The sequence below is a fragment of the Medicago truncatula genome, chromosome 1, assembly GCF_003473485.1.
Source record: "Medicago truncatula cultivar Jemalong A17 chromosome 1, MtrunA17r5.0-ANR, whole genome shotgun sequence".
Classification (NCBI taxonomy): Eukaryota; Viridiplantae; Streptophyta; class Magnoliopsida; order Fabales; family Fabaceae; genus Medicago; species Medicago truncatula.
In genome coordinates, this window is record NC_053042.1 from 38,208,365 (window position 1) to 38,230,533 (window position 22,169).

At 33.6% G+C, this 22,169-nt stretch overlaps 3 protein-coding genes across 3 annotated transcripts; 2 read left to right on the forward strand and 1 right to left on the reverse strand.

Moving 5' to 3' along the window:
• Window positions 1-1,647: 1,647 nt before the first annotated feature.
• On the forward strand, window positions 1,648-3,586 carry LOC25484506 (isoflavone-7-O-methyltransferase 9). The gene is made up of 2 exons (XM_013613349.3): window positions 1,648-2,470; window positions 3,061-3,586. The coding sequence occupies exons 1-2, from the start codon at window positions 1,685-1,687 to the stop codon at window positions 3,358-3,360; spliced, it is 1,086 nt and encodes a 361-aa protein (XP_013468803.1). The 5' UTR covers window positions 1,648-1,684; the 3' UTR covers window positions 3,361-3,586.
• Window positions 3,587-9,916: 6,330 nt separating this feature from the next.
• Window positions 9,917-11,685, reverse strand: LOC112418619 (uncharacterized). The gene is made up of 3 exons (XM_024775051.1): window positions 11,636-11,685; window positions 11,357-11,526; window positions 9,917-10,344 (listed from the first exon to the last, which is right to left on the reverse strand). The coding sequence occupies exons 1-3, from the start codon at window positions 11,683-11,685 to the stop codon at window positions 9,917-9,919; spliced, it is 648 nt and encodes a 215-aa protein (XP_024630819.1).
• A 507-nt stretch (window positions 11,686-12,192) lies between these two features.
• Window positions 12,193-18,152, forward strand: LOC25484507 (PHD finger protein At1g33420). Its single transcript, XM_013613352.3, has 5 exons — window positions 12,193-12,828; window positions 14,015-14,141; window positions 14,903-15,118; window positions 15,536-16,150; window positions 16,997-18,152. Exons 1-5 carry the CDS (start codon window positions 12,492-12,494, stop codon window positions 17,823-17,825), a joined length of 2,124 nt encoding a protein of 707 aa, XP_013468806.1. The 5' UTR covers window positions 12,193-12,491; the 3' UTR covers window positions 17,826-18,152.
• Window positions 18,153-22,169: the final 4,017 nt, after the last annotated feature.

Consider the following 22,169-nt stretch of genomic DNA (forward strand, 5'->3'; position numbering starts at 1 on the left):
ATGGACACTTTCTTTTTAACGCTCTTCTTAACATCATTTATTTATTGAATAAAATTAATGTATGATTCACCACTTTAAAATCAATATATAGTTTTCGACTTATATCTTTTCTTTCTTTTTCACCGATTTTAACATTACAAGTATTCAAATTGTATTTTATAGGATATTTGGTGCAAAAAATTTGTGTCTGATTTCTAAATACCATATCTCTTGCGTAAATTACTTGAACCCTTAAAACATCATGGTAGTTTTTTTTTTTTCTAAGAAACATCATTGTAGCTAAAAAGTCAAGAAATAAAAACCTTTGTTTAACGTTAAAGTTAAAATCGTCTATCTCGTTTCATGCCGCCCTCTTAATAAAACCAAGTTGATAGTAAAAAACTGAGCAACTAGAAAATATTCAATGTTAAAGAGAGATAAAAATATATATTTCCTAGTGTTTTGTGTTTTGATTGGAGGAACAGCAAAGAACTTGTAAAACGAACAAAACAAGCGATTTCCAGGTGATTTCATCATTTTGTCCTAACTTAGTTAAACTTTATAGATTATAGTAATCTTGCACATACAAGGCAATGGAGCAGTTTTTTAAATTTGTATATTTTCCGCGTGATGTCGGTGACTAATCCCGTGAGCTTTGTGGAAATAAATAGGTGACAAACCCTTTAAAAGAGTTTTTAACGTTGCTACATGTTTAAATTCAGATTCAAAGCTAAAATTTAGTTAAACTAAAAGAGGCGATATATTATTATGTCATCTCATCTAAGTGTTATTCGTACAACGTAGTAGTTTATTCTTTTAACTTGACTACAAATTTGAACATAAACATAGTATATATTGTGTGTGTTTTGGTACAATTGATCTTTGAATCAATGCGTTAAATAAGTTGTTGTTTAAGATATTGTGTGTTTTTGGACAATTGATTTTTGAATCAATACGTTGAATAAGTTGTTATTTAATAGAAACTTTTTTTTTCTTACTATTTAATAGAAACTATTTAATACTCCCTTCGTCTTAAACAAATTTTTTCTATTAAAAATATAAGAATTTTTGTTATAATTGCTATATTATTGTAGTCATTGAAAAAGATAAATATGATTTGTTGAGTTTATTACATTCGAAAGTCACGAATATATATATATATATATATATAATTTTAATTTTAATCTATATCAGAAAATTTATATAAAATATCGTTTGTAATTTACACGCAAAATTTATATAAAATATCGTTAATAATCTACACGCGTTAGTGCAATAAGAAGAGCATACGAGTGTTCTTCTATCCACTAGTTACTAATAATAGTGATATGTTGAATATTTTTTTAGAAAAAGTAGAAAATACAAATTAGCATAATATTTATAAACAATGGAATGATATTTTCTTATAAAATAATTGTTTTACGGTACCAAATTTACAAGTGACTCTTTAATTTACAACAGTCAACAGTACTCAATATATTAGTTTAAAAAAAAAAAATGAACCAAAACTCTTGAATTTTTCAATATATCATCATGCAAGCTTTTGTATATTTAACTAATATGGAAAGAAAAGTCAAAGAGCCATGATGCATCATCCTTAGAATATGCTAGTGCAAAAACACTATAAAGCAAAGCAAATGCAATCCATAGAAACAAACCAAATCTCAAACCAATTTAAACATAACTAAATATCAATTGTAGTATTATGGCTTCAACAAATAACCAGTTAGAAGCAACTGAACTTTTTGAAGGCCAATCTCTCTTATACATGCACATGTTTGGTTTTCTAAAATCCATGGCTCTTAAATGGGCTATTCAACTAAACATTCCAGACATAATCTACAACCATGGAAAACCTATTACTCTCTCTGACTTAGTTTCAACTCTACAAGTTCCAATATCTAAACAAAGTCTTGTGGAAAGACTCATGCGTTTTCTAGCACACAATGGAATATTTGTAATCCATGAGAAAGGTGAAAATGATGATGATGATGATCAAGCATATGCTTTGACTCCTGCATCAAAACTCCTTTCAAAATCATGTTGCAAAGACCATTGTTTAACACCAATGGTTCTTATGTCTACTGATCCAATTTTGATGGGTAAATTTCATCAATTGGGTGATTGGATTTGTGGAGAAATTCCAACTTTATATGAGGCAGCTTTAGGATCAACTGTGTGGGAATTTCTTGAGGGAAAACCTGAATATTTGAGTCTGTTTAATCAGGCTATGGCTAGTGATTCTCAAATGGTGAATTTGGCTTTGAAAAATTGTAGTAAGGTGTTTGAAGGGATTGATTCTATTGTGGATGTTGGTGGTGGAACTGGAACCACAGCTAGAATTATATGTGAGGCTTTTCCTAAGTTGAAATGTGTTGTTTATGATCTTCCACAGGTTGTAGCAAACTTGTCATCAGCATGTGATAATTTAAGTTACGTTGGTGGAGACATGTTCAAATCTATCCCTCAAGCTGATGCAATTATGCTAAAGGTACAAATATATATAGACTATAGAGAGGCTTGTTTTTTTAACTTAACTAGAAGGCTTGTTTGAGTAAATTAATATGAAAATATTTATCTTATTATTACTATTATCATATTTTTTTTAAAAGTCAAATATTTTAATTTCAACATAGAGGATGGGTATTGTTCTCCCTAAAAAAATAAGCTTTTTTACCGATCGACGACCACTCAAGCATGAGCCTTGTATATTTTTATACAAATTAAACCAATTTATTCAAAGTCTAAGTCAGTATTCACTCATGTTGTATATTCATTTTCACTACTAAATTCAATTGCATATGGAGATTAAATATTGGAAGAAAAAAAATCCATTTTATCACTTATGTGTAAAAAAATGTCTAAATTTAAGATCAATTCATTTCTTTTCTCAACTTTTCGTATTAATTAATTTTTTAAAAGACGGTTGATCAATTCGAATTATTTATTTTTTTAGAGGATAAATTCGATTGATGGGTCATGGAATTTAGTATTCATAAATATATATTTATACATGAAGAAATAGATAATATATATAACCCTCGTCAGTTTTATTGTTGTTGTATGTATGTCTTTTTGCAGTGGATTTTACATGACTGGACTGATGAAATATGCATAAAGATTCTAAAAACTTGTAAAGAGTCTGTTTCAAGCAACGGCAAAAAAGGAAAAGTGATTATTATGGATATAATAATAAATGAAGAGGATGATGAGAAAGATATGACTGAAACAAAGTTATGTTTGGATTTAATCATGATGGGGATTAATGGAAAAGAGAGAACTGGAAAAGAATGGAAGCACCTCTTCGTTGAAGCAGGGTTCAAAGACTATAAAATATTTCCATTATTTGGCTTTAGATCTCTTATTGAAGCTTATCCTTAATTAGGCATATTGATACGGTCGTATGGATTTGGTAGTTTTTACATGTTATGAATTGAATAATGTTTTTTGCCATTTGGTAACACTTTTATGTTTTTTACATGATACTTATAGCGACAATCTTTTTCACGAAGGATCACGAACAGTTATTTTTGTAACATAACACAAGTGCCATCATGTATTTCGTGAATTCTGAAATTAGAATAAATCAAACTGTCATGTCATGGCACTCCTATTTAACGTTAACACAAGGCATCGTGGGAATTTCAGGGAGAAAAAAATACGCTGCATATATATAGAAAGAGGGATTAAATGGGTCAATTTGGCATGTTCCAACCCATTTTACCTCCCCTTTTATCATGTTTTGAAAAATTAAGTGTGGTTTCATTTGGTGGGAAATCTATTGACCAACAACATGACATAGATCATTTTTACATGTAGAATTAATTATTTGTTAAATACTTGTTTTTTAGGGAAAAAAATGTATTTGAATTTTTCAAATACTTATCAACGATAAATAAATCAATCATCAATTATAAAAGTAAAAGATAAGTGATGCGAGCTATATAATTTAAGAGTACTTATACACATACCACTCTAGGTGGCATACCACTCCCATACCACCCTTGTGTGGCATTTTTTATAATAAATTTTTTTGACTTTGCCAAGTCATACCAAAAAGAAAAGAAAAATTAAGCTTTTCCCGTTTCTCTCTCTTATCCATTCTCATCTCCATCTCTCTTTCTCCCACCCCTTTACCATTTTCTTCTCAATCCTCGCCTGCCATACGATTTCCTCCGCCATTTTCGCCGTTGCCGTTTGTTGATCTCCTCCCCCTTTGCTTCTGTCATCGTTGTGTACTTACCTCAATGCGTCCATTTTTATCTCAATTGGTGTTGCTTCAACATTGAAGGTGAGTTTTTTTCTTGCTTCTTCAATGAGTGAGAACGGATTGTAAAAGAGATTGGATTTTATTTACATGGTTGTTGTAAAAGAGAAGAAGAGAAAACGAGAGATAGATCAGCCTAAGGAGAGAGAAGGAGCATAGAGAAAAGAAAAAATGCAGATTGGATTTGAGAGGAAGGAGAGAGTTCAGAGAGGGTGTGGAAAAAGGAACATGAAATATCATTTTTGCCCCTTGCTTTTTAATAAAATTACAGAATTGCCATCCACATCAGCAAGTGGTATGAGGTGTGTACAAAAGAGAGTGGTCCATCTATCATTTTCCATAATTTAAAGGTTAGTCCAAGTTTATTCTTGTATTAGATTCTATAATGAAATCCTTCAAAAAAAAAAATAATGAAATCCTACTTTGACTTCATTTTTATAAGAGTCTTTTTATAATATACAGGGCCCAATGAAATTTAACTCTAGTTGGGGGTTAGGTCGCGTCATCAGATAAGCCAGGTCAACATGTTATTTAACAATCCCATCAAAAACATTGTTTTATAACAATGAAATTTAGCTTTAGATTCCTCTAGTTATGTACAATATTTTTTAAATCGAATTCAACAAGAACATAGTTCAAAAACAACGAACTTAAATTGAACACAGAAAAAATTATGGATGAGTCAAACTTGTTGCATTCTTGCAAGTTGACATGCTTTTTTTTTACCGGGTTCAACCATGTACCCGTAATTTCTTCAAATATCCTAGGATGAATCAAGCTTGTTTGAATAACTATTGTCACGGTAACATCTAACTAATTGGTCCGTTGGAACTATATTGACTAAATATAGAGAACATGATTTTTAAATCGACGTGGTTTTGAAGTTGCATCTTGGTAAAACAAACACGACCATCTTAGCCGATTGACGGATGTTGTTAATCAACATTGATCACCCTTATCGTGTTGTCATAGTTGAGAAGACCATTCAGCTGGTCTATTTGGTCCTTCAAATCATGTATAACATCATCATTGATCCTGAACAAATTGAGTTTTCCCTTATTGTAATAAACTACTACCATGTTATAGTTTATTTTGATTGATTAAGGTGTTTCGTGCCAAGAATGAAAATGAATCAAGCACATCAATTTATACAAATTTTTGTGCATTGTAGACAATAGAAACTGTCATTGTCTTATAGTCCACACAAATTATATGTACTTTGTAGTCCATATATTAGTAATTAATGTGTTTTAAGTTAACTCATGTATCTTCAAAAAAAAAAAAATTAATGAGTTTTTGCGAGAATGATTAGAATATTATAAGAATATCTTTCAAGAAGTAGTTTTTTATATTAAAAAAAATACGTGAATTAAATATGAATTTTAAAGGATCAAAAACATAAAAATTCATATTTGATTCATGCTTTATTAAAAAAAAATTAATTTTTTTTAGATATTCGTATAATACTCTAAACATGATTGCGAATAGAAAAATCAAAATTTTCAATGATATACGTGAGGTGACTTAAAAGTATAGACCAAAAGAGGTGCTGAAACTTTTTGAGAACTAAAAGTCGAAGAAAAATGTTATGAGGACTAAAACGAAAAGTTAAAATATTTATAGGGAATAAAAAAAGAGTCTTGCTACTAGTGTCCTCATGGCAATAGTTAAAGAATCTATAAATATAAATTTTGTCTTGGAAATATAAGATATTCCCTCCGTCCCAAATTGTATGTCACTTTAGAAAAAATATTTGTCCCAAATTATATGTCGCTTTACAATACCAATGAAAAATTAATATTATTTTTCCTATTATATCCTTAACTATTTATTACTCTCTCTTCTTTCAATTCCTTCATTTATCTTTCTTATATCATTTATTGAGGATAATTTTGTAAAACAACTCATAATATCTCTTTCCCACACAATATTAATTACATTTCTTAATATGTGTGAAATGCCCAAAACGTCATACAATTTGGAACGGAGAGAGTATTACTTTTGATAAAGTAATGATTACACAACTTTTTCATAAAGATTTACTTGTTTTGGATGCTTAATCATTGCCCTTGGGGCACCGGTTAACATTTTACAAAAAAAAATGTTTAACCCTTGTACTTTGTTCTATAATACACAAAGTTAAATTCTTTGATGTTTAAACATGAGTCGCATGATCGTGATGTGAAAGTTTAGATTGAAGATTATGTGTAACGAATCCAATTATTTAAAAGTTATGCATCTCAAATATTTTTAACGGTTTTTGTTTTGTTCGAGAACGAGATTATATTGAGAAAGATAGTGAAACTCACATTGCAGATGGATCGGTAGAAGAATGCGTTCTATTGGCAAAGAATTTGCCAAAAACCATGGATGAAGCCTCATAGCCGGTGGAACGGAGGGGGGGTGTACCTGAACAAATGCTCTGACGCCCAAATCGGAAGAAAAATGAGGAGGTTGAGAGGTTTGGAGAGAAAGGATGGAATTACCTTGTTCGGAAGAGGAGCTCTCCTTATATAGGTGTAAGGAAGAGTGTTGGGGTTGGCGCCTTATTGGGCCTTACCTTGTAATTGGGCTTTTCCATGTGGATTTGACCAAGAGTCCGGTCTGAAACAATTTTAGGTTTTCGTTCCCTAACATTTCAACGAATTTTGGTTTTTGTCTCTTAATTTTTTGTTCTTCAATTTTGTCCCATATTTAAGATTCTCGTTGTTTTAGTCTATTTTCATTTGTCTCATCGAATTTAGAACATGTGGCGTGTTGACAAGGTGCACCACATCATATTTTGGTGCCATGTCGCACCAAATAGCCACATCATTAGTGTCATGTCATCATCTAGCGGGTGATAGACATGTGGCTAGGATGAAATTCTGATCGGCATAATTTTTCATCATTGTAAAATAATGAACTTTTTGGTCCATCTTCGCTCTTCTTATTCTTTTCTTCTCCTTTTCTATATAAAATATCTTTAAGTTGTCTTCTTTATCTTAATTGTCAATACTACTCACAAAAGTATGATATTATTGGTATTCAAATGTGGTGGTGAAATATGAGTACTAGGGACAACCAGTTATGATTTAAGATTTTTTGAATTACATGTTCACATGTGAGAAAGAGGATGAATAAACAAAGATAAGTTCTCTTTAATTTAGAGCATTTATTTTGATCTAATTACTAATTGATGTGTTGGTATCTTTCTTGGTGTTATTAGGGTGAATCTTCAAATGGTAGTTTGTATACTACCGAAGTGTTGCTTGAGGGTTGTACCTCTTTGTCTTAACTTGGAAATCGACCAAGGAGCTATAGTAAATATGATCCGGTGGACATTGACGTGCAAGGACTTTAAGAGAGAGATGATCGTCCGCGATATGCCATATTGTGATTTGATAGTTGCAAGGTGTTCTTATTTTTTTCTTCAATACTCATGATATATGTGATGTTAAAGAAAGATGTGATGTTGTCCATAAATGTTTGAAATGCTCCAAATTCCATGTCTCAAAAAACAAACACAATTATATTAGTATATTATAGTATGATATACAATAAAGATAAAATCAATTAAATTATTACCTCTAGTAAGGTCATATAATCGCTGATTGAAGTCTCATCGAAAGTGGTAGCCTCAAATAGATAATGGTAAAGATAGCTAAATCACATCCCACCCCATGACAACTCACTCATTGTGTTAAAGTCACTCCCTTATCAAGCGATATAATGTCAATGTGCTTGTTGATATTGTCGATGAATATAGTAAAACAAATCAAATAAAGCAAGAAAGCTCTCACACACCATTGTATCGGATTATTTCCCTCATTCTCCCACTAAGTTGCCATATTGAGGTGCTCCTCGCGTATTCTCTTTAGGAAGGGAATATTTGAAAAAGCACCAAACTAGTTAGCTCTCTCATCAATCGCAGTATGCTCGACAACACCAAACAAGTCAATCGTCAACTGGATACCCGTCTCCTGAGAGATCTTTTTCTCGTGATCCATCATTTTCCCTTCAACGGGGATGTATAAAAGACACGTCAAATCATCCAGCGTAGCGGTCATCTCCACAACAGGCAGATGAAAGTCGTTATCTTATCCCAAATCCTGCATATGTGCTGATGGGTGTAAAAGTGTGGTTATCTTATTCACATGCTTGATGGCCTTACACACATTGCGACTTTCAAATACAAAAACAAAAAAAAAAGTTAAATATACATAGCCATAACAAATATTTAAATGATAAAGCAATATAGTTGTACTTACATCAACGTCATTCCAAATCATGTAAGCAACATGATTAGCGATGACGACAATAAAGATATATCAGAAGGGCTCCCAGGAAAAACATCAAGGGTCGGTGGTAATGTTAGTGCATCATGTTGTTCAAGTTGCTCATGCTTCTCATGATGTCGCTTAACCTGGTAACACTGCTTTTGAGTAGGGTCGTGGCAGTGTTCCTCAATAGGATCATAGTACTGCTTTAGTGACATGATATTGATCATTTGTAAGGTCAACCACCTAGGACACACCCGTTTGTGAGGTCCCCTCCCCATTATTACTTCACCCTCGTGTCCTTTTAGGAGGAGTGTTCTCTCTCTCTCTCTGGGTTGTCAGTCATATCTACACAACTCATTGAGTCATTTGATCGAACACTCGGTGTATACATTATAGATCCCGATCGTTAAGTTTAACCCCAAATGATGTCTATGGTGGATCAACCTTAAGAGTGGTCCACCATAGACCATATATATATATATATATATATATATATATTAATTTAAACTGTTTGATGTTTTTTCTAAAGAGGATAGTTGGATTACGCAAGTGTATTTAATCTTATGGTGAGTCAACAACAACTAATTAATTTTCACTTTCTTCTTCTTCTTCCTCACTCTTGTTTATCATTTTCATCATTTTTTTCCAAAAAAATCAGAAACATCAACAATCATCAACAACAACCCATATTAAATTTGATTTCAATTAAAAATCTAAATGAAAAACTGAATTGAAGTTTTACAAAAGGATTTAATGAAGTGAAAATAATTCATGAATTGAAGTTTTCAACCATATTTAACAGCACAATATTCTCAGCAACACCTCCACAACATTATCCACAGGGAAAATAAAATAAAATCTGTCATGAATAGGTTCGATTATGTAACATCACCCAAGAGAAATTATGTAACCTCTCCAACCTGTACCAGAAACGTAAAAACAGAAGGAAGAAAACGCATAAGATCCGAAAACGTGAAACCCATAACAGGAGGAAAAAACACATAAGATCTGGAAGAAGCAACTCTGAAGAAGAGGAAAACAGGATAAAACGAGGAAGAAAACGCGATCCAGAACCAAACCCTCCATCGAGTGAAACGCGATCCAAACCAATGAGGAGATTGGAGGTGATTTCAATGTGGATTTGGTGGATTTGGGGGGGTTTTGGGTTTTGAGATGCAAATTGATTTTGTATTTGAGAGTGGGAGAAGGAGAAGAGAGGAAAAGTTTTGATAGAGAGAGAATGGAGAAGAGATGCTACAGTAACTAGGTTTGTATTTGCTTTCCTCTTGTTCTTGCTGAATCTGTTAACGTGTGCTCCTTGATTTCAAGCAATGGAAGAGTTTTTTTTTTTTTGTTACAAAGCAAATTAGAAAACAGAATAACAGGAAAAGAAACAAAGAAGAAAACACTAGCGCCTAATAAAAATAGAACCTATCTCATCTGTTCTCAACAGAGGAATAAGTAACTCCGGAGGCGAAGAGTGAACCGTGAAAGCAACATCAGTCGAAGCTCCAAATTTGGCCATATAATTCGCGCATTGGTTACCTTCTCTAAGCGAATGTTCAAGAGAGAAATTTCTAGAGCTTGGTAGGTCTTTGATGTTTTGAATGATAACCGCGTAAACATGGTACTGACAGATATCTTGCTTGATGAGATTGACGGTGAGGAGAGAATCTGAATAGCAGGCCACTTCCTCAAAATTTAAGTTGATAGCTAACCTTAATCCTTGATAAAGGGCCATAAGTTCCGCGAACAGAATGTCTGAAGGGCTGTTTATATAACCTGAAAAGCCTGATATGTAGGTGTCGGAATGGTTGCGCAATACTCCACCAAAACCTGTTCGATAAATTATAAATTGGTTAAATTGGTGAAAATAACAACATATACGATAAAAAAAATCTGGGTATTTTTTTTTATAAAAATGATGATGAGGTAAAGAAAAAGATAAAGGAAGAAGATGAAAAAAAAGGTAAAATAAATTAAGTATTGGTGGTTCACAGGAAGATACAATATTCTTGCATGATCCAACGGTCGTCTTTCTTAAAAAAAGACCAAAGGGTTAAAATTAGAAATATTAATAAGGTTTATGGTGGACCACTCTTAAGTTGGTCCACCATAGACTCTTAAGTTTAACCATCAGGATTTTTTGACAAACGTAGGAAAAAGTGAGGGACCAAAAGGTACATTTTATTAATTGTGGGACCAAAATGAAAACTTAAAATTATTTAAGGGACTATTGGATCAAATAAGCCTACAATATACATTCTTGGTTCATCGTGTTACAGAAGGTTTAAACTACCACATTGAATTTAAATCTAATTTAAACACCATTGATAGCGTAAAAATGCAAACATTTGATTATTTACTAACAAAAAAAATCAAAAATTATATAAACTCTAAACATTAACATATCACCATTATTATTATTTTAAAAATCAAACATGTAAAACTAAGAACGTCAATATCAAGGGATTTAAACACTTACTTGTTATCGGAAAGATGAGTAGCTTGTGTTTGAAGAAATTAAATAGAGATTGGTATTTAAGATTTTGGAGGAAGTTTGATTGTGTTTTGAAGAAGTGGGGGTTGTTGTTGCAATTCTGGTTTAAGACCAGAGCACAACGACAATTAAATATTGTTGAAATATTAGCGAATGATAGTTTTTTTTTTAAGACATAAAAATGGAATATATCAACAACGGCAGTGAAACACCTAAGTACAAGATGTACTAAAAGTGTCACCCCTAAAAACAGTCAGACATACAATGAAGAGTCAAAGCGAATGTCAGTCCATTGCCACCTGTCATAAATATCAGACTGCAAAACGACACCATTAGTTAATTGCCTACACTCCTCTAGCATCTCCTCCTCCCACACCCTCAACCTACGCCTCCAGCCCCACGCCTCTCCGTCAACCTCCCCACCAAGGGCAACCATATTAGCTACTGTGCTCAGCTTATTAGACGCTAAGTCAAATAGGCGACGCAACCTGATACAAAAAGGAACATCACCAAGCCACCTGTCATATCAAAAGAAAGTACTAGTGCAATCTCCTACCTTTTTCGACACCCTCTCTGCAAACCAACCCCCCTCTACATCGCCTACCCCATCCCTAATCTTCACCATACCGCGCTACCAAAACCCTATACCATAACCCGCCTCTATCCACCAACACCATTTACCTAACAAAGCACTATTAAATTCCTGCAACTTCCTCACCCCTAATAGTTAACTGTCGTTGTCGGCTGAACAATAGTTAACTGTCATTAGTGACATTTTGGTATTTTCGGGATGGTTGAAAGAAAAATGAAAGTATAGAGAGCAATTTTCATTCATATGTGCAATGTGGGTTTGGATTGTGCATGCCCCGTTATTTATTCGAGTTGGACCGTTTAAGCCCTCGTTACAACAAAAGATTAGTCTGCATACAAACTTGTACGTGGAGCATACTACTCTATATGGAAAGATAATTGAGTGAACATAAACTAATGTATTTATAGATATTATAAACAATATACATCAACATTTTTAAAAAAAATATACATTAATTTTTGTTGACTCGTTTGTCTTTTATAAAAAGGATTAAAAATAATATATATATTTTTTTTAGAAAGAATTTTGCGTGCTACCAATGAACCTTTTGTTTGCGAAAATAAAGAAGCCCGGTCTAATTTGCCTTGACATTTATGGCGGTAAACTCGCTTAACGGCTAAGACTTGTTCGATCCTTAAAAATCTCTCCACTCTCCTCTATTTCTCCCCCACATACAAGAATATTTCTCTTTTTCTTTTTATCACTTTCTTCCTTAATTATTTATTCTTCTATATATAAAATGTTCATCCCAGATTAATCCAACGACAACCATCAAACACAATAACCAAACCCTAATCCTCTCTTCCCTCTCTTTCAGATCCACAACTCTCCACCGAGATCTCACCTCACGCGCCACCGAAACTGGACCACGCGCCTGTAACCTCTTCTATCATGGTCGTTAGCGGCGGCAAATCCTTAAAACGTATGAAAAGAAGAGTCACCGCCGATTACCACGATTTCTTTTCATTTCCTTCACCATCCCTCGCTGCATCAGAGAGTTTCTCCGGCGGACCTTTTCGTTCTAATGTTCACTCTTTTCTCACCAAGTACGCGCTTCTTCCACCGCCTTCGGCGTTGTTTCCGCACTTGCTGACGTGGCAGATCCTCTTCCGTGTCGGTGAGATCACCGAAGGGGGTGAATCGGGTCCGGCGGTGATTTGCCTTGACGTTGTGGAAGAGGATGTTGCTAGATCCAGATCTGTGTATTGTGATCAGTGCCGAGTTTTCGGTGAGTTGACTCGGTTCGGTTTTACGTGAATCACTTTGGTTTCATCGGTTTTTCTTCCGGTTTCTATCCGGTTGCCGGTTTTCTATTACCTACTCTTTTGCTTTAGTTAATATGATGATGATAATAATAAAATATGCAAATTAAAATTGAAATTGGATTTTTATGAGTTTTTGAAATTATCATGTTTATTTCACGAGATGATTACATTATCCATTATAATAATTTGCAATAATACTAATAATATCATAAATGTTATTATGATTATGATGTGTATAGTTTTTGACAAATTTATTTTAAGTGAGTGATAATATTAAGTTAATGAATTATTAGTAAATTAAAAGAGTGATAAATTAGTGAACTGCGAGTTATTATTGACGATAAAATGGAGAGATATTAGGACCAGGAGAAGAGAATAAAAACGGTATTCGGGTGGGTGGGTGGTGGGTCCCTTAAGAAGGAGACATGTGGAAGAGTAATGGAGTGACACGTGGTTTTGCTTTTTGGATACGGTGTGTTTTTTGTTGCGTGACAGTTATGATTATTGTGTGAAGTAGTAGTTGTTTGTCGTTATCATTGTGCTAAAAGTTATGCTTGGCATTGTTGTGTTGTGTGCAACTTTTCTTTTTTTCATTTGGATATTTTTTCTGGAATATTCTCCATTTGGATTTTGCTTAGTTGTCATTGACGTGTTTCGCACGCAATTTCTACCTATAGATCATGCTTTTGCTTAGTTAATTAATTGATTTTGTGTACCCAAAAAAAAATTGACTATTGTTTGTGTTTTTAAAGAGTTGTTCTTGTTTTCATTTCATGGTTCTTTTTTGCAACACTGGATTTCCTTTGAACAAGATTGAAACATTTTGATGACTAAACTATTCTTTTTGTTATATATATAAAACTAAAACATTAGAGTTTTGTGTACTAAATGTTATGAAAGTATCAATTATAAAGCATTTAGATTTAGATATATATTTTATTTTTATGTTAAGTGGCGTAGTGGCTAGACTATCACACTTTTTAAATGTGAACAAGTGGGGTGTGGTGAGTTCGAACTTTTGCCCCGTGCAAATGGATGTCCACCAATTGAGCTATGTTTTGCTTAACTTTTGTTTTCTTGGTAGTGTCCTATTAAAACTATTGTTTTCCTGATAGTGCCCTGTTGATTTTTATTATTTTTTGAACTTAGGTTGCAGCGGAAATCCTGTGTGCAGTAAGCGTTACCATTTTATAATCAAAACTGATGGGAGATCCATTGGTGGATACCATAAACCGTGTATGTGCTGTGGAGATATTTTGCATTTGTCAGAATCCAAGTGAGTAATTCTTCTGCCACAAGCAGGATTTTTCTCTATTTGTGCAATTGTCATCCTTCGGATATTCTTCTTATCAATTGACTGTTACTTTGTTAGGCCATCTCCAATGGGGAAATATTATACCCAACTATCCCTCAATGGGGAGGAATCTTGTAGGAATAGGGTGCTAATCTAAACACTAATGTTTATATCTGAATTGAGGGCTAGGGTGCAATTAATTAATATTTTGTTTATGAAATATAAGAATGAGAGGTTGTTAGTATACAATTCTGTGTACTTGAGAGCCTCGATACAAGTGTAAGGGTTGATGATGCTCTTATCATATGAGCGTTTGATGCACAACCTAAGTCGTTTATTACTACTAATTCACATACCGTTTCCTTAATTGTAGATTGAAATTTGGAAACCAAATTCTTGAAAATTAGTCATTCTTCATTTCCTATGTCAATGCATTGTAGTTACCGAGTCTTTTCAAAGTTGATGTAATTGATTGCTGAAATAGAATGTTTGTTAGTCTGGGGTGTGGGTCTTTTTAAACCTCTCCCTTGGTTTATTCAATTTACAGCTAGTGAAGAAGCAGTTCTTTTAGTATAAACTTCTCCTCATGCTACATGAGAGGGTAGTTTCCTTTTGTTTTTCTTAATGCATGTCTGGATTATCTTACTCTGAAAAAATAAAGCATAATCAAAATGATTTTAGAAATAGTTTGTGTTGGATGTAGTACCTGATCGTACTTTCTGGTTGATCTGTTTTATCTTCAGGTGCAAGTCATGTAACCATGTGACAACCAGTGATGATGTTGAAGACTGGGTGTACCACCAACTAGAGAACACAAGTCATCTTTTACATGGTGTAGTCCATGCCAATGGTTATGGGCACCTTCTTCGGGTTAATGGCAGAGAAGGGGGATCTAGATTTCTTTCTGGTTGCCATATTATGGATTTCTGGGATCGCCTATGCAAGACACTTGGAGCTAGGTTAGGATTCATGATTGCTGTCAGTAATTGAAATAGTTAAAATAGGGTTCTTTATTGTAGTCAGTAACTGTCATTTTTGCTGACCTAATACTTCTGTTAAGTAGTGGAGTAATTTCTGATCTAAATACTTTTAGTATGAAATTTATCAAGTTTATGAAACCTGTCCGGCTGTCACTAACTTGCGGTGAAATAGTGAAGATTGGTATTGAAGTGTTTCTTAAAAAACTAATGATCATTCAAATTAAACATGATGTCACAGAAGAATATATTCAGTACATTAGACTTAGGAGTTGGATATCATGAAGAGAAGTACATTCACTTTCTTGAAACAAGAGAATATTATTTAGGTTATTTGTGTTTATATGGATATGGATTTGAGTTAAATTCTTCTGTTTGTTCCCATTTGTACATTGGCAGAAAAGTTAGTGTGATGGATGTTTCGAAGAAATATGGGCTAGAGTATCGCTTGCTCCATGCCATTATGAAGGGAAATCCGTGGTATGGTGAGTGGGGATATAATTTTGGCTCTGGTAGCTATTGTCTCACACAGGAAGCATACAAGTCTGCTGTTGAAAGCCTATCCAATCTACCCTTGTCCATCTTCCTCTCCCAGGAACAGAAGCCGCATTCACGTGTGCAGGATATGATTTTGTATTACCGGTCTTTGTCAGAGCATGAGCTTGTAAATATGAGGGACCTATTTTGTTTTTTGATGGGTATGTTACATGATGCTCGCAAGACAGCCTCTAAGTCTGATGACATAACCTGCAAGAAGCGGCGGATCAATGCTTCTGGATTATCAAGTTCTTGGGAAAAGAATGACGTTGAACGTGTGGAGGAAGCCATGCTCAGAGTGCTGCGGGCAGTGTCTGGGTCTAATTGGGTGAGTGGCCGAGCTCTTAGGGGTGCTGTTTGCAAGTTGGCCTGTCCAGAGCTTCTTGATTATTGCCTTGCTGAACTGGGAGGAAAAGTGGTCTATGGTGGGATTGTTAATAGCAGATGCAATCCTCAAACTGGAGTGAATGAATTCAGGTTAGACTTCAATGCGATTCTTTGTTTGTTTCTCTTCTGTACTTTTAAGTTTAACTGCTTAAAAGGAGGTCATGCGTGCTCGCTCAAACTGAAGCCTTGTTATAAATGTGATGTGTAACAAGTTATTTAGTTATTACTACATTGCTTAGTTTTACACTTTTCAAGTCATGATGAATCGAAACTTGATTTTGGAATCACCTTTCATGAGGGTAGATCAAGAATAATGTTTAAGTTTTAGATCTGCCCCTTGTTCGTTTCTGGCAGGTTCTCATTTTGGACTATTACAAGAACTAGATAGGAACCCATTTGCTTATATTTAAATTAGATCGATGAACCTTTTTAAATTTTTTGAAAATATAACAAATTAATTAGGGGTCTGTTTGCTGGACAGTATAAGAGGGATATTGAATAAACTATCATATCACGTATCAGTCTGATGTTTGATGAATCATCATGTGACATTGTCTTAGGGTACAATAAGTTGATCATGTCACATTATCTTACCTTGTTTCTCTATTAAATTTAAAATTCTTACACTGGACAAATACCTGTATAAATTATAATGTATATGGATAAATATATTTAAAAAGGTATATGCATGTTCATATCCTATCATATCCTTTTCCAACTTTCTTACGCTAGATGTATGCATGTGACACTCTTGATGTCATTTCTAATACTGAGGTTGAGCCCTGAAATAGTGGATGTTCTTCTCAAAAAGCATTGTTGATATTATCTCTTGGTGTTCTTTGGAAGATTCTTTTCCTGATGCTTTTAATTCTTTGGAATGTTGAGATCCTTATACGATTTCAAATCAGTTCTGATATTGTGTTCTATTTGTTTCAGGATTGATGCTACAAATGTTTTTATGGCCAACCATAATTCTTCAGGCTCAAAGCGCCCTTCTGAAGAGAATCTCCTGCAATGCTTGAGATATTTATACGACTCTCTGCTTCATCCTCGGATGATGCTAAACTATGTTGATGAAGAGACAAGAACTCTTGCAATGAGCTCGGCTCAGAAGCTTCTTGACTGCAAGCAATTAGTAAAAGATTATTGCTCTGAGATGCTGCCAGTGTCTGATTTGTATAAACTACGTATCTCATGTCAGGTTGAATTAGTTGACCAATCTGAAGATACTGAAGCCAAAATTCCACCAGAAATAATTGTGCTGCCCATGAACGCCACGGTGTCTGACCTAAAGATTGAAGCAGCAAAAGCTTTTCAAGAAGTATATCTAATGTTTAGAAAATTTCAAGTTGACGAACTAGTTGGCTACGGCGGTGTAGAAGATTCCACCCAGGTCAAGCAATTGTTGGGATCAAATGAAGTGGTTTGTGTCCGAGGAAAATACTCCGGGAAGAATGGGTTGAGCAAGTTTCGAATGGAACGTGGACTTGAGAGGTGGACTGTCGAGTGCAGCTGTGGTGCTAAGGATGATGATGGAGAGAGAATGATGGCTTGTGATATGTGTGGTGTGTGGCGGCACACTAGGTGTTTTGGCATTCCTGATACTGCTCCTGTTCCAGCCCGTTTTGTTTGTTCGAGATGCCAAAACTGTGACTCAAAGCTTAAATCCGGTGGGCACTGTAAAGATGAGACTGTGGCTAGTGTTACTACAACTAGTGGTAGTTACATGGGAAACAGCTTTTCAGTGCCTTCTAATATTCGTTAAGGTATTTACTGATTAGATGTGTATATAAAGCTTTGATTTTATTTTGCCTGAAATAGCCTGTAAATAACAGATAGGCATTGGTGGGACAGGGCATGTCTTGTTCATATTTCAGGTTCTACTTTTGTTCGTTTCTTCTGTACATACAAACAAATGGGGGAAAAAAAATCTAACTTAAATGGCCTAGTAACTTCTCTCTGCTGCTGTATTTGAAATAATTATATATCAACAAAACCTCAACAAGATATTTGTGAGACGATGGATTGGATCTTTGTAAGATAAGAAATGTCCCTTTAGCAAATAATATATGTGGGGAAAAGTGCTACAAAATTATGGAAATAATGAACAATATGTTTGGGATGTTTCAATGTTTTAAAACCCGGATCAAATTGGCTGGTTGAACTGATCTGACCGGGAACCAGAGGGGTGTTCTGTTTGGTTACAAGACTGGATATGCAATCAACCTGGCAAAACCTAGAGTGACCCGGATGGGTCAACAGTCCAACCAATGAACCGTTTTATCCTGTATCAGACCGAACTTGTTTGATGCTTAAAAGAAATTTTGCAAAAAATACCAAATTTTTGCCTAAAGAGGAAATCAAACTTGGGACGACTAATGAAATACTTACCCATACCACTCGACGATATTTTAGTCATTTTGTGTTTGGGATAAAAGTTACGGATAGTACGGTGCACTTATGAACCTGGTAGTGGCCTTGCCATCTTAATTGTATATACAAACAAGTAAAGGAACATGTTTTATAGAGAGTGCAGTTGATCTTCTGCACGCAAGGTGTTAATAACTCAGTAATATTGTTAGCTTAATTTTATAGAGTGCAGGCAGTTTCCTACTGTTGTTTTCTGCAATTACGTTAACAAAAATTAAGGACAATCACTTAAGCAAATTGGTATATATTTTTGGATTAACAGGTCTTTATCTCCAGTAACATAGATCATTTCCAGTTTTTCCCCTGTAAAATATTTGTTTTGATTTACCCCTCTAATAGGCCAAACAAAAACAAATTTTATTTTATTTTTTCAAGAAATTTTCATTTTTGTTTGGCGTAAATCAAAATAAAAATATTTTACAGGGGGTAAATAAAAAAAAGTTACAGAGGGAAATTGGAAATGACCTATATTACAGGGAGGTAAAGACCTATTAACCCTATATTTTTCATAGTCAGTCATCTCATATCAACTGTACATTACAGTTTCAAGAATTACGTCAAAAAATGATTTTGAAAATTTTGTTGACAGATAAAAATGATGATTGCATTGATACTACTACTACCAATGTCGTATACAATAGAAATTTTTCACAATGTATGAACATTGAAAATGCTCTTCAAAAGATAATATTAGTGTCATTTTTGTCAACTTTTTTGGTTGTGTATTATGTGTGATACTACATTTTAAATGGCCTAGTATATATGTACTAGTATTTAAATGGCCTAGCATTTTACATCATCATGTTGGGTGTCTGCTTCTATGTCATTTTTGTCAACTTTTTTGGAAGTTGATAAATACCTCTAGAAGATAAATGATGCACATAAATTGACATAAAAGCAGAGATAAAACATGATGATGTAAAACTTTTGGAGAAGCAAAAAGTAGAAGAATTTTTTTAGAGGAATTAAAATAAAAAAGTTAAAATATTTCTATTTATAAAAACAGCATATGCCAATTTTAACCATCCAATATTGATATCTAAACGTTCAAACATCTGTAAATGAAAAAAATTGTGTCCATAGAGCACTTTCTCTTAGCAAAAATGACTCAAAAGGTTTTAAATTGAAACTACCAAATGTCCATAAAAGACTTTCTCTTAGCACAAATGACTCAAAAGGTTTCAAAATGAAACTACCAAAACTTGGGGTGAATGTGCACATCATAAGAGTTCAAGGACCTATTTTTAGAAGAAAAAAAATAATGAGGACTAATTTGTCACAATGAAATGACATAAAAAACAACGTAGGTAAATTTAGTTTAATTTTTTTTTATTAGGTTTTACTTTATATTAATTGTCGAGTTAAAGTTCTTATAAAATAAATAAAATATGTGAGCTTAAGAATTTTTGCTATAATAGAACCACTTATTTTTATGAAGGTTTATTTTAGCAACCAACGCCTTTTGACTTGGACAAGAAGAGTATGTTTTTGTTTTTTGGGAAAACTAAAACGAAATTTAGTATCCGATACGATTCAAATATAATTATACTTAATTTTTTTAGAGTTACCATGATATTGATACGAAGTTTCCACTGCCACTTAATAATGACTAATCTCTGTCGAAGAACTTGTGGTGCACACGCGGTGGGTTCTCCTCTCCCAATTGAATTCTTTCCATATACTTGAGTCACGGATCAACCCCTAACCAGATGATTGAGAGACACAAATCTTTACCACTTGAACCAATCCATTGTTGGTCAATTATAAATAATACCATTTATGCCGATTAATATGCATATGTTTGTGTTATTTAAGGAGTGTCTATTTCATTTACTCTGTTCATTTCAAATTAATTGTCAATTTTTAATCGGTATTGATATTTAATTGGGCGAATGAAAAAAATATATTGAGAGATGTTATTCTTTTGAATTAATTTCAGTTATCTCGAGATATTGATATTTACGGTTTCATATAGAGATGACAATGGCCCCAATGGATAGGTATTATAGTGTATGTCCTCATATCCGTGTTTGTAAAAAGAATGTCTGCACCAGAGTTCATGCCCTCGCGGACAACTTTACTATCGGACCCCATGTCCTATGAGCATCTAATTGTTCATACTCGCACCCATTACCTATACTTTTACACCGAAAAGACAATAAAAAACAACAACAACAACAACAACCGTAATAACTGAGATATAATTTAGAGATGATTCAACTGTTCGAATTTGGAATCACATGTATCATAGTGACTAACTATAAAATCAAGACAACAACAAAAAATGAATGCACAAAAGAAGAAGAGATGATGATCCATAGTTTAGGAGAAAGAAGTAGCAGCATCAATGATTGTTTAAGTTTAGGTTTAAACAATTCTAACCAAAGGTTTACGTCTAAACAATTCTAACCAAATGATTTAATATTATAAACACACATGCATGTGAAGATGGATTGATGTATATTTGCCAAATAATATTCTTTATACACACAAATGATTTAGAAGTATACTGCTGCCGCCCAGCACTCTTCTTTGTATGGTAGCAAATGCTTTGCAAGTTAGAATTTAGATGTAGTGGTGAGTGAGACCACTACCTACATGCTACATATAATATAAGCGTGTATACAGCACTTGCAAAATCAAGGTTGTAGAAAATTTATGGCTCATGCTTAGTATCCTATATAACTTTTTCATCAAGTTAGTTTTGTCCCACTTCCACATAAAGGTATATAGGACAGCACTCAAATAATAATGTTGTATACTAACTTTACTTTAATTTGTCTCTCAAAAGTCTTAAGTGGCAACCAGCTAGCTCATCAAGCACTTCACCATGCCCGAGTTGAACCTTCTCACTTAATTTTTGACTTCCATTAGACACAAATTCACATTTTTAACCTATTGCATTAGAGTACCATGCCTAAGTTGAACCAAAATTAAACATAAGATTTTGGAGTTAATTAAGTTCTGAAAGTTCAATGTATAAGGTACTGATTTGTTTGTAAGCCTTGTATAATGTTAGAACACTTCCTGGTAGTCAACGTGAGGGGAATCCATTTGGAGAACACTACATGGGCTCATCTTGACTTCATTGCACGCCAAGTTCAATTTTAAAAAACTAAATATATCATCACATTAAAAGTGGTCCATTATATGCACTAACTGTTAAAAAATATATATAATTATCTACCAATATATATATATAATTAAAATAATTTAATATGGGTATGGTATGCTTTAGTCCTTTGATTCCATTAATAACAACAGTATATTTAGACATTTGAACATATGTTTAATTGCTTCTTAAAAAAAAACATATGTTTAATTGCTTAAGTTAGCAGTTAGTGTTTTCCATGTCAAAACATTACTTATTTGAATTTTTAAATTTGGTAGTATTTAAGATTTTGATTATTATTATATCTTTTGCTTTCATTATTATTCACGTTTCTCATTGCAGTATTTTTTTTTAGATAAAGGATAATGTTGTGCAAAGGCATCACTAATGAAAAAAAAGAGGAAATTGGGGGCCTAATCCAAAATCCAAATAAACAATAGCCACCTCGATTGGAAATTGCATTTACCACAAGAACTAGCAGGGACACTTTCCCGCCAAATAGCGAACCGACCTTTAGCAAACAATTCACCAAAAGAGTTCCCTGATTGAGTTGAAAAGACCATCACA